Raw genomic sequence first — 12,600 nt, forward strand, 5'->3', positions numbered from 1 at the left:
GCCTCCCAAAGTGCTGGGATTACAGGCATGAGCCACTGGGCCTGACCGACAGCCTGTTCTTCTAACATGAAGTTAGCTTGTAATTCTTTCCTAAGTGAATTATCCAGCTATATATGCATTTGCCTTTTGAGTGTTTTGTCTAGGTTGCCAAGTATGCAGCTGATGCTGGCGTGATGGATGTCTTCTCATTTTGTTCAAATATAAAATATGCCTTAAATTTTATTTAGAAGGTATTTTTGAGCCCCCTTAGTAAACTGTAGCTTTCCTAACACAAAAGTTCCCTTCTTTTTCAGTTTGATATTAGCCTATTTCAGCTACATGGTATACATCATAGAATTTGAACCAAAACGAAACTTGGAGTTTATTGAACTCAGTATTACCAACAGAAGAAAAACCTACAAGAATGATGCTTCATCATTGCCGTGGAAAACATATGCTGCGTTTTTACTTGTGTTTAAAAATAACCCAAATTTTGTTCTTTATTCAAGACCTTGCAAGCAAGACATTTCTGGAAATACTGCTTTAATATTGATATATTCCATTGTTTTTAAAGGTGGGTTATGAGCCTCTTCCTCCAACAATAGGACGAAATATTTTTGGGCGGCAAGTGTGTCAGCTTCCTGGACTCTTTAGTTATGGTAAGCGTCTTTGATTTGTTTGGGTTTGGATGACATTGAGGACTGTGATAGGCAGGAGTTGTTACTGAAGGAAAATATATAGAAAGCTTGTTTCTTTCAAATTGTAGTACATCCGTTTCTCTTGACCAGAACTTGACTACATCTCTGACTTGTGTTCCTAGCTCAGCACATTGCCAGTATCGATGGGAGGCGTGGGTTGTTCACAGGCTTAACTCCAAGACTGTGTTCGGGAGTCCTTGGAACTGTGGTCCATGGTAAAGTTTTACAGGTAAGAGGAAAATTAAATCAATCTTCCCATAGATTTTGCTTACCTGTTATGCAACAGTTTATTCTAAATATCAAGAGCAATTTAAAAGATACATTTATAACCCTGTCCTTTCTTCCTCTTGAAAAACATTTTCTTAAAATATCTTCTTTCGGCCGGGCGCGGTGGCTCACGCCTGGAATCTCAGACTTTAGGAGGCCGAGGAAGGTGGATCACCTGAGGTCAAGAATTCAAGACCAACCTGACCAACATGGAGAAACCCCGTCTCCACTAAAAATCCAAAATTAGCCGGGCGTGCTGGCATGTGCCTGTAGTCCCAGCTACTCGGGAGGCTGAGGCAGGAGAATCACTGGAACCCGGGAAGCGGAGATGGTAGTGAGCAGATATCGCACCGCTGCACTCCAACCTGGGCAACAAGAGCGAAACTCTGTCTCAAAAAAATATGTATATGTATGTATCTTCTTTCCTGGGAAGCAACGGGAATTCCTTTAAAACGAAGTTTTTTTGGTTTGTTTTTTGGTTTTTGTTTTGTTTTGTTTTTGTTTTTGTTTTTGTTTTTTGAGACGTAGTCTTGTGCTGTCACCCAGGCTGGAGTGCAGTGGCGCCATCTCAGATCACTGCAAATTCCGCCTCCCAGGTTCATGCCATTCTCCTGCCTCAGTCTCCCTAGTAGCTGGGACTACAGGCGCCCGCCACCATGCCTGGCTAATTTTTTGTATTTTTGGTAGAGACGGGGTTTCACGGTGTTAGCCAGGATGATCTCGATCTCCTGACCTTATGACCCACCCGCCTCGGCCTCCCAAAGTGCTGGGATTACAGGCATGAGCCACCACACCTGGCCAGTTCTAATGGTTTAACACCTGATGAGCAAATCATGATTTTGTTAAAACAATTTCATGACCTGATTGGCTTGGATTTGACAAATATTTCTTCAGACTTCATCGATTTGAATTAAAAAAGTGTGAGTTAGAGGTTTTTCAGCCAGTACCTCACATGGAAGCTGACTAACCCTTCAGTCATCTTGCTATTCTTTTTTGTTCTTGTTTTTTTTTTTTTTTTTTTTTTTTTTTTTTTTTTTGAGACGGAGTCTCGCTTGTCGCCCAGGCTGGAGTGCAGTGGCCGGATCTCAGCTCACTGCAAGCTCCGCCTCGCGGGTTTACGCCATTCTCCTGCCTCAGCCTCCCGAGTAGCTGGGACTACAGGCGCCCGCCACCTCGCCCGGCTAGTTTTTTGTATTTTTAGTAGAGACGGGGTTTCACCATATTAGCCAGGATGGTCTCGATCTCCTGACCTCGTGATCCGCCCGTCTCGGCCTCCCAAAGTGCTGGGATTACAGGCTTGAGCCACGGCGCCCGGCCTTGTTCTTGTTTTTTTAATGGAGTCAGGGGCTGCTATGTTGATCAAGCTTTTTTTTTTTTTTTTTTTTTTTTTGAGACTGTCTTGCTCTGCTGCCAGGCTGGAATGCAGTGGTACAATCTCGGCTCACTGCAGCCTCTGCCTCCCGGATTCAAGCAATTGTCCTGCCTCAGCCTCTGAACAGCTGGGACTACAGGTGTCCACCACTGCACCCAGCTAATTTTTGTTTTTTTTTTTTTTTTTTTTTTTTTTTTTTGAGACGGAGTCTCGCTCTGTCACCCAGGCTGAAGTGCAGTGGCCGGATCTCAGCTCACTGCAAGCTCCGCCTCCCAGGTTCACCCTATTCTCCTGCCTCAGCCTCCTGAGTAGCTGGGACTACAGGCGCCCGCCACCTCGCCCGGCTAGTTTTTTGTATTTTTTAGTAGAGACGGGGTTTCACCGTATTAGCCAGGATAGTCTCGATCTCCTGACCTCGTGATCCGCCCGTCTCGGCCTCCCAAAGTGCTGGGATTACAGGCTTGAGCCACCGCGCCCGGCCTAATTTTTGTATTTTTAATAGAGACGGAGTTTCACCATGTTGGCCAGGCTGGTCTCGATCTCTTGACCTCATTATCTGCCCGCCTCGACCTCCCAAAGTGCTGGGATTACAGGCATGAGCCATCGCACCCAGCCTTGCCTGAAACTTTCTATGTCTGCCTCCCAAAGTGCTAATATTACAGGCACGAGCCACCACGTCCAGCCTGTTATTCTTAACATACTTACTGTTGTCAGACCTGTGGACTGAATCTGGAAGTATCATTTCAGGTGGCTCGTGGGTCAGAGTGTTGGAGTCTTAGTGGGCCCATGTCTTTGGTGGATTGCTTACTGGTCTTTCTTTTCCAGTCACACTCTGGACTCAGTGAAATTGTTGCTGTTACTTTCATGAAATTTACATATGGAAAGGCAGTTGTCATCTAGCCAAAGAGGTTTATGTATAGACTTAGAGAAAAAGAGGAAGTACTGCTTGAGACTAAGTTACTTTATGTAACTGGAAAATAAGACAAACTTGAGGTAACCAGGTACCCTGAATATGTTCCAAATGTAGTCCAGTGAAATATTATAGGGTTGGTACTACACTTAGCATCCAAAGCTGCTTGTACAGTCAAGAAGAAGGATGTATGCAGGGCTGAGAAAATTATTAACCTTTACAAGAAATGATTTTGTATATCTGAGCAAGAATTAAAATGAAATTCAGGAAATGTAGAAGCCAGGTTAGATAATTGTGTCAATGGAGTAAAAAACAAAGTATATAAACAAGTGAAAGTTTTTAGAGACCTGAAGCTATTAGAATTAATTCTAGCCAAGGACCTGGAATCTGGCCAAAATACATTACTTTGCTTTATCATCACATTTGTTCTCTTGCCTGTGATTTTTTAAAACACAATTCTTTTTACAAGAGAAAATGTTGTCTTTTTAAAACCTGATACGGCTAGAAAATAATAAAACTGACATTAAAAAATAAGAAAACAAAACTGGTGGTTACACAAGAAGGAGCTCTCAATTGATAATTTTATTTTCACCTAGCTCACATTCTGTTTCCAAAATACGGCACAAAAAATTCCTCTTGCAGGAATTTTTCTCTGGGCTCTGGCAGTATTCATGATCTCTTCTCTAGAAGAGAAAAAAAAAAACCTCTCGTTTTAGAAACCGTCAGATACAAAGGAAAAAGTGAGGCGATTTCAGCTCTTCAGACTTAACACCAATTCTCTGTCCTTTTATGCAGGGAAGAAAAGAGTCTTGCCCTAATTTGGTATTGGTCCTGCCTTTTCCATAAGAAAAGTGGGAACCCTGGACTTTGTTTTTACTAACTTATTTTCTGTTAAAACTGAAAGTTCTTGGCCGGGCGCAGTGGCTCATGCCTGTAATCCCAGCACTTTGGGAGGTCGAGGTCGGTGGATCAGCTGAGGTCAGCAGTTCGAGACCAGCCTAGCCAACATGGTGAAACACTGTCTCTACTAAAAATACACAAATTAGCCAGGCGTGGTGGTGGGCGCCTGTAATCCCAGCTACTCAGGAGGCTGAGGCAGGAGAATTGCTTGAACCTGGGAGGTGGAGGTTGCAGTGAGCTGAGATCTAACCATTGCACTCCAGCAGTGAGCCGAGATCGCGCCATAGCACTCCACCTGGGCGACAAGAGTGAAACTCCATCTAAAAAAAAAAATCTGAAAGTTCTTGAATTTTCTTTTTTTGTTGTTCTTATTTTGTAATTATTTCTTTAAATTTATTATTATTTTTTTTTAGAGACAAAGTCTCACTGTGTTGCCCAGTCTGGTCTTGAATTCCTGGGCTCAAGCAGTCCTCCCTCTTCGGCCTTCCAAAGTGTTGGGATTACAGGCGTGAGCCACTGAGCATGTTCCCTTTTTGTTTTGTTTTGTTTTGTTTTATTTTTTGTTTTTTGTTTTTTTTTGAGACAGAGTTTCACTCTTGTTGCCCAGGCTGGAGTGCAATGGCACGGTCTCGGCTCACTGCAGCCTCCACCTCCTGGGTTCAAGCAATTCTCCTGCCTCAGCCTTCCACATAACTGGGATTACAGGCACCCGCCACCACACCTGGCTAATTTTTGTATTTTTAGTAGAGCTGGGGTTTCGCCACGTCAGCCAGGTTTGGTTCTCAAACTCCTGACCTCAGGTGATCCACCTGCCTCAGCCACGCAAAGTGCTGGGATTACAGGCGTGAGGCACCACGCCCGGTCCCTTTTCTTTTTTTCTGAGATGGAGTCTTGCTCTGTTGCCCAGGCTGGAGTGTAATGGTGTGATCTCAGCTCACTGCAGTCTTTACCTCCCAGGTTCAAGCAGTTCTCTCTCTTGTCTCAACTTCCCAAGTACCTGGGATTACAGGCGCCCGCCACCAAGCCTGGCTAATTTTTGTTTTTTTTTTTTTTTTTTTTTTGAGACGGAGTCTCGCTCTGTCGCCCAGGCTGGAGTGCAGTGGCCGGATCTCAGCTCACTGCAAGCTCCGCCTCCCGGGTTTACGCCATTCTCCTGCCTCAGCCTCCCGAGTAGCTGGGACTACAGGCGCCTGCCACCTCACCCGGCTATTTTTTTGTATTTTTTAGTAGAGACGGGGTTTCACCATGTTAGCCAGGATGGTCTCGATCTCCTGACCTTGCGATCCGCCCGTCTCGGCCTCCCAAAGTGCTGGGATTACAGGCTTGAGCCACCATGCCCGGCCTAATTTTTGTATTTTTAGTAGAGATGGGGTTTCGCCACATCAGCCAGGCTGTTCTCAAACTCCTGACCTCAGGTGATCTGCCTGCCTCAGCCACGCAAAGTGCTGGGATTACAGGCGTGAGGCACCATGCCCGACCCCTTTTCTTTTTTTCTGAGATGGAGTCTTGGTCTGTTGCCCAGGCTGGAGTGCAGTAGTATGATCTCAACTCACTGCAGTCTTTACCTCCTGGGTTCAAGCAATTCTTCTGTCTCAGCTTCCCAAGTAGCTGGGAATACAGGCGCCCGCCACCAAGCCCAGCTAATTTTTGTATTTTTAGTAGAGATGAAGTTTCGCCATGTAGGCCAGGCTGGTCTCGAATTCCTAACCTCAAGTGATCCACCTGCCTCAGCCTCCCAAAGTGCTGAGATTACAGGCATGAGCCGCTGTACCCGGCCTTCCCTTTACTTTTTTCTTTTTTTTTTTTTTTTTTTTTTTTTTGAGATGGACTCTTGCTTTGTCACCCGGGCTGGAGTGCAGTGGTGTGATCTTGGCTCCTGCAACCTCTGCCTCCTGGGTTCAAGTGATTCTCTTGCGCCACCCTCCCTAATAGCTGGGATTACAGGCGTGCACCCCAATGCTCTGCTGATTTTTGTATTTTTAGTAGAGACGGGGTTTCACCATGTAGGCCAGGCTAGTCTTGAACTCGTGACCTCAGGTTATCTGCCCACCTCGGCCTCCTAAAGTGCTGGGATTACAGGCATAAGCCACTTCCCTTTTTCTTTTTTGGAAGAAGAGTTTTCATGACCATTTGCTTTTCTTCCAACTGACCAATATGTTAAACTTAGCAACAAGTTTATCTTGGAGATCCATATTTCCAGTTGATTAATGGGGAGTAGAAGTTAACTAAAGACTTGCAGCTAAAAAAAAAAAAAAAACAGAAAAACTTCAAAAAAACTTCAGCTAATTTACTTTCTGTCAGTAGAGTTTTCATTTTATGTCTCTCTCACATGACACTGTAATAATCCTAATCATCCTTTTTCTTTTTTTCTATAGCATTACCAGGAGAGTGACAAGGGTGAGGTATGTTGGAGCTGATTTCTAAGCATGAGGGCCTTTCCCTTGCAAGTTATTATTGCTTTTGGGGCCTCTTTTGGGGAAAAGCCAAGTAGTCAGTCTCCTATTCATCTCAGTGAGTGTTGTCCTATGGGGTGGCCACCAGTTTGGACAGTTGTGTTTGAAACCATCAGGATGGCTGGGCATGGTGGCTCATGCCTGTAATCCCAGCAGTTTTGGAGGCCAAGGTGAGAGGATCACTTGCATCTAAGAGTTTGAGACCAGCCTGGGCAACATAGTAAGACCCCTTCTCTACAGAAAATCAAAGATTAGCGGGGCCTGGTGGCACACACCTCTGTAGTCTCAGCTACTTGGGAGGTTGAGGTGGGAGGATCACTTGAGCACAGGAGGTCAACTACAGTGATCCATGATCATATCACTGCACTCAGCCTGAGTGACAGAGCAAGACCCTATCTCAAAAGAAATGAAAACCATCAAGATCGGCTGGGCGGGGTGGCTCACGCCTGTAATCCCAGCACTTTGGGAGGCTGAGGCAGGTGGGGATCACAAGGTTAGGAGATCGAGACCATCCTGGCTAACATGGTGAAACTCCCTCTCCACTAAAAATACAAAAATTAGCAGGGCGTGGTGGCGAGCACCTGTAATCCCAGCTACTTGGGAGGCTGAGGCGGGAGAAGCACTTGTAACCAGAGGTGGAGCTTTGCAGTGAGCCGAGATCGTGCAACTGCACTCCAGCCTGGGTGACAGAGTGAGACTCCGTCTCAAAAAAAAAAAAAAGAAACCATCAAGATCTCTATTTTCTTTGATTTTGATTTCCAGGAGTTAGGACCTGGAAATGTACAGAAAGAAGTCTCATCTTCCTTTGACCGCGTTATCAAGGAGGTAAGAGATGAATTACATCCTGTGCTGTTTGCCCAGATCAAACTGTGGTGTTGCAGCTATGGAATCAGAATCATCAGGCCTGTGTGTTCAGTGTCTGTTCCCAAATGTAATTAAACCTTCAAATTAATTTGGGCGTTCAGAATAGATGTATTTCAAGAAAACACATTTTGCCCACACATTCCATCTTTAAAATACTGAAAGTCTTCTAATAGTGTTGAAAACCTCAGGAATAAAAGTGTTAAAATAGGCTAGGTGTGGTGGCTCACGCCTGTAATCCCAGCACTTTGGGAGGCCAAGGCAGGAAGATCACTTGACCCCAGGAGTTAGAGACCAACTTATGCAACATAGTGAGACCTCATCTCTACAAAAAATAGAAAAATTAACTAGGTGTGTGGTGGCACATATCTGTAGTCCCAGGTACTCGAGAGGCTGCGGTGAGAGGATTATGTGAGCCCAGGAAGTTGAGGCTGCAGTGAGCTATGATTGTGCCACCACACTCCAGCCTGTGTGACAGAGCAAGACCCTGTCATTAGAAAAAAGTATTAAAATAGCGGCCAGGCCCTTTGTATGTTGGATAGTATCTATGCAGAAATGCTCTTTTGACATTTTTCTGACTCTGAAATGTTCCTCATCACCCATTTCCCACCCCCATCTTCTGCTATAGGTTTTTCTGTGCCTGGCTTTCAGAACTATTATTTCTTAAGTCTTCACATTGTCTTAATTGTCATTAATGAAGTCACAATTATCCAGGAAATGCAGCCGTCTAAAATATATATTCCAAGGGTCGGGCGCGGTGACTCACGCCTGTAATCCCAGCACTTTGAGAGGCCAAGGAGGGCGGATCACCTGAGGTCGGGAGTTCGAGACCAGCCTGACCAACATGGAGAAACCCCGTCTCTACTAAAAATACAAAAATTAGCTGGGCAAGGTGGCGCATGTCTGTAATCCCAACTACTCAGGAGACTGAGGCAGGAGAATCACTTGAACCTGGGAGGCGGAGGTCGTGGTTTGCCAAGATCGCGCCATTGCACTCCAGCCAGGGCAGTGAGAGTGAGACTCCATCTCAAAATATATATATATATATATATATATGTATTCCAAAACAAACATTACTAAAGGTCTGAAAACCAGATAAATTAGCTCTATTTTCTGTAAATTTTCATGAAATTAGTTTGCTTAAAAGCAGGGATAAATGTATTACTTTGCAATTAGTATTTTTCTTAGTTTGCCCATCCTGTCCCATAGGATCTTATGCCCTTGGGGAAGGGGTGAAGGCTGTCTTAAAACTCAGTGACTGGGCCGGGTGTGGTGGCTCACACCTGTAATCCCAGAACTTTAGGAGGCCAAGGCAGGCGGATCATGAGGTCAGGAGATCGAGACCATCCTGACTAGCCAGCCCGGCCAACATGACAAAACCCCGTCTCTACTAAAAATACAAAAAAAAATTAGCCAGGCATGGTGGTGGGTGCCTGTAATCCCAGCTACTCAGGAAGCTGATGCAGGAAAATCGCTTGAACCTGGGAGATGGAGGTTGCAGTGAGCTGAGATCGCGGCACTGTACTCCAGCCTGGGTGGCAGAGCAAGACTCCATCTCAAAAAAAAAAAGAAAAAAGAAAACTCAGTGACTATAAAGATACTGTTTAAATGCAAACGCCAGCTGGGCGCGGTGGCTCACACCTGTAATCCCAGCACTTTGGGAGGCCGAGGTGGGCGGATCATGAGGTCAGGAGATGGACACCATCCTGGCTAACATGATGAAACCCTGTCTCTACTAAAAAATACAAAAAAAATGAAAATTAGCCAGGCATGATGGCAGGTGCCTGTAGTCCCAGCTCCTCGAGAGGCTGAGGCAGGAGAATAGTATGAACCTGGGAGGCAGAGCTTGCAGTGAGCTGAGTTCGCACCACTGCACTCCAGCCTGGGCAACAGAGCGAGACTCCGTCTCAAAAAAAAAAAAGCAAAAGCCAATGGTAGACCTGCTACATTTACAATCCCAGAACCTAAATGCAAAGATTATAATTTAATTTTCTTTATTACTTCCTTATAGAGTCCTAGAGTAGAAAGATCAATTAGGAAGAACACAGCAGCTCTAAGATACTGCACAATTACTGGGTTGTAGTCACAAAACTAAGTTGTTCTCTTCACCCAAAAATATGGGGAGAGACTAAATGGAGCCTGCCATTTGTCTAGAATGATATTGGACTCTCCAAAATCACTTACCAATAGGAAAGCAACTTAATCTCAACAAAGGCCTCATATTTTTTTTCAGTTTAATGACTGTTTGTTGGTGACCTTTCCTGTTTCTTTATTTTTTCTCATACCTGTGAAATTGAGAAAACAACAGAAGCCTGCTTTGCAGAGAAATTTTGAGAAGTAACTATAATCGAACATTGAAATCCATGAGTGAAAAGTATGATAAAATGACAGTGAATGAGATCTTTCTCATCCCATTCAAACTCTTCTTGACTCCAGCCAGAACAGGAGGGCTGTGTCATTCACTTTCTTATCCTATACCACGATATCCACCCACATTCCTTCTCACAGGCATTTGAGTGTCATTTATTTAGATTTCAGAAGTGTGTGTTGATTGTTTCTAGACAACTCGAGAGATGATCGCTCGTTCTGCTGCTACCCTCATCACACATCCCTTCCATGGTATGTTTGCAGTTGACAACTGACCTTTCTTTTATAACTGATCTCTCCTGACCACTTAAATAGGTTGACGTGGGAGTTGACTAAAATGCCTTGCCTGCATGTTTTTGTTTGCTTGCTTGTTTTGAATTTTTATCAAATTTTTATCAAATTTATCCAGATAGCAAAATGTCTTTAGGTGGAAAATCTTTTTTTTCCAGGGCGATCAAAATCTATCTTAACATAGTTTTTTGTTGTTGTTTTTTTGTTTGTTTGTTTGTTTTGAGACAAGAGTTTTGCTCTTGTTGCCCAGGCTGGAGTGCAATGGTGCAATCTCAGCTCACTGAAACCTCAGCCTTTCGGGTTCAAGCAACACTCCTGTCTCAGCCTCCTGAGGAGCTGGGATTACAGGCGCATGCCACCACGCCTGGATAATTTTTGTATTTTTAGTAGTGGTGGGATTTCATCATATTGGTCAGGCTGGTCTTGAACTCCTGACCTCAGGTGATCCGCCTGCCTCGGCCTCCCAAAGTGCTGGGATTACAGGCGTAAGCCACTGCACCTGGCCTTAGCATAGTTGTAAACATCTTTTCTCTATGTTCCACAGTGATCACTCTGAGATCTATGGTACAGTTCATTGGCAGAGAATCCAAGTACTGGTAAGTGTTTTTGTTTTCACATACTCAAGGAGATCTTTTGAAGCCAAAGTACTAGGATAATACTACTTTATATTTTTATGATACCTTACAGTTTGTAGAACAAATTTGTATCCAATGTCATTTGATCTGCACAAAAAACAATAAAATAGGAGAAAATATGCCCAGGCAGGTTTAGTAGCCTACCTAGGATTTCAGAGTAAGTTGCAGAGCCCCTGACTCCATATGACTATACACCTAGGTAGTTAATATCTTCACTCCTATCTCCAAATTTAGCTATCTTTGCAGAGTGAGAGCGTGCTAGAAAAGTGGGAGGGAAGGAATTTGTAGATTTGACCTTGTCCAATGTGATAATTGAAATTATTTTGTTTATAACTCCAAAATAATCTTAATATATTTTACCTTTTCTTCTTGTGTATGTAGTGGACTTTGTGATTCCATAGTAACCATCTATCGGGAAGAGGGCATTCTAGGATTTTTCGCGTGAGTAAATATTGATTAGTATGTAATTTTTGCATGAGTGGGAAACATTTCCTGAAAATAAGGACAGTGGGCTGGGTACGGTGGCTCATGCCTGTAATCCCAGCATTTTGGGAGGCCAAGGCGGGCGGATCACGAGGTCAGGAGATCGAGACCATCCTGGCTAACACAGTGAAACCCTGTCTCTACTAAAAATACAAAAAAATTAGCCGGGCGTGGTGGCGGGCGCCTGTAGTCCCAGCTACTCTGGAGGCTGAGGCGGAGAATGGCGTGAACCCATGAAGCGGAGCTTGCAGTGAGCCGAGATCATGCCACTGCACTCCAGCCTGGGGGACAGAGCGAGACTCCATCTCAAAAAAAAAAAAAAAAAGAAAAGAAAGACAGTGAATCTTTGTTTAATCCTTGGGGAAAATGTACTCCCTGGGCTTACCTCACATTCTAGTTAGGCCCCTTATTTTTTTTCTTTTTTTCTCTGCAGAAAGGCATATTTAGGCCCCATATGACTAGAATTCTCTTGTAAAGATCCCAAACCTTTGCTTCTAGATACTTAAAACATTTGAGGCCAGGCATAGTGGCTCACGCCTGTAATCCGAGCACTTTAAGAGTCCAGGGCGGTTGGATCACCTGAGGTCAGGAGTTCAAGACCAGCCTGGCCAACATGGTAAAACCCCGTCTCTGGGTGTGGTGGTGTGCGCCTATAATCCCAGCTACTGAGGCTGAGGCAGGATAATTGCTTGAACCCGGGAGGTAGAAGTTGCAGTGAGCTGAGATTGTGCCACTGTACTCCAGCCCGGGCAACAGAGTGAGACTCCATCTCAAAAAATAAAAATAAAATAAAATATAAAAATAAAATTAAAAATAAAAATTAAATAAAAAATAAAATTAAATAAGGAATTTCTTTTTTTTTTTTCTTTTTTTTTTTTTTTGAGACGGAGTCTCGCTCTGTCACCCAGGCTGGAGTGCAGTGGCCGGATCTCAGCTCACTGCAAGCTCCGCCTCCCGGGTTTATGCCATTCTCCTGCCTCAGCCTCCCGAGTAGCTGGGACTACAGGCACCCGCCACCTCGCCCGGCTAGTTTTTTTTGTATTTTTTAGTAGAGACGGGGTTTCACCGTGTTAGCCAGGATGGTCTCGATCTCCTGACCTCGTGATCCACCCGTCTCGGCCTCCCAAAGTGCTGGGATTACAGGCTTGAGCCACCGCGCCCGGCCAGGAATTTCTTTTTTTAACAAAGGACTTAATTCCAAGTTTCTACCCTTATAGTAAACTCCCAATTCTATATAGATAATAAAATGAGAAAAATTAAATGTTGAAAAATGGGGAAATCATCTTAACTTGTATTTTCCTTAACTTACTAAAAGATAAGTTTTTGCAAGACTTGAATTTACTTTGGAAGAACTTAGACTACTACCCTCATTCTTCTATGAAGA

General features: G+C 44.1%; 1 protein-coding gene and 1 long non-coding RNA gene across 9 annotated transcripts in view; one reads left to right on the forward strand and one right to left on the reverse strand.

Annotated features, from left to right (window-relative positions):
• The window catches only part of MTCH2 (mitochondrial carrier 2), a 28,651-nt gene that overhangs the window by 3,196 nt on the left and 12,855 nt on the right, over window positions 1–12,600 (forward strand). For 3 of the 5 annotated variants that reach the window (XR_012423241.1, XM_045370506.2, XM_045370508.2), the window contains exons 2-8: window positions 554–638; window positions 800–906; window positions 6,502–6,528; window positions 7,342–7,404; window positions 10,002–10,059; window positions 10,643–10,694; window positions 11,115–11,174. Coding sequence is in view for 4 of the 5 variants with exons in the window: in XM_045370506.2 (XP_045226441.1) it covers window positions 554–638; window positions 800–906; window positions 6,502–6,528; window positions 7,342–7,404; window positions 10,002–10,059; window positions 10,643–10,694; window positions 11,115–11,174 (452 nt within the window). In the remaining variant the exon portion in view is untranslated. The remainder of the gene's footprint in view (window positions 1–553; window positions 639–799; window positions 907–6,501; window positions 6,529–7,341; window positions 7,405–10,001; window positions 10,060–10,642; window positions 10,695–11,114; window positions 11,175–12,600) is intronic. The other 2 variants (XM_045370507.2, XM_074013646.1) reach the window with 1 other exon arrangement.
• LOC135967213 (uncharacterized) overlaps window positions 1–12,600 on the reverse strand; it is a 44,943-nt gene that overhangs the window by 2,655 nt on the left and 29,688 nt on the right. For all 4 annotated transcript variants that reach the window (XR_010581183.1, XR_010581184.2, XR_010581182.2 and 1 more), the window contains one exon: window positions 9,625–9,725. This is a non-coding gene — a long non-coding RNA (uncharacterized lncRNA). The remainder of the gene's footprint in view (window positions 1–9,624; window positions 9,726–12,600) is intronic.

This window comes from Macaca fascicularis, chromosome 14 (assembly GCF_037993035.2).
Source record: "Macaca fascicularis isolate 582-1 chromosome 14, T2T-MFA8v1.1".
Taxonomy (NCBI): domain Eukaryota; kingdom Metazoa; phylum Chordata; class Mammalia; order Primates; family Cercopithecidae; genus Macaca; species Macaca fascicularis.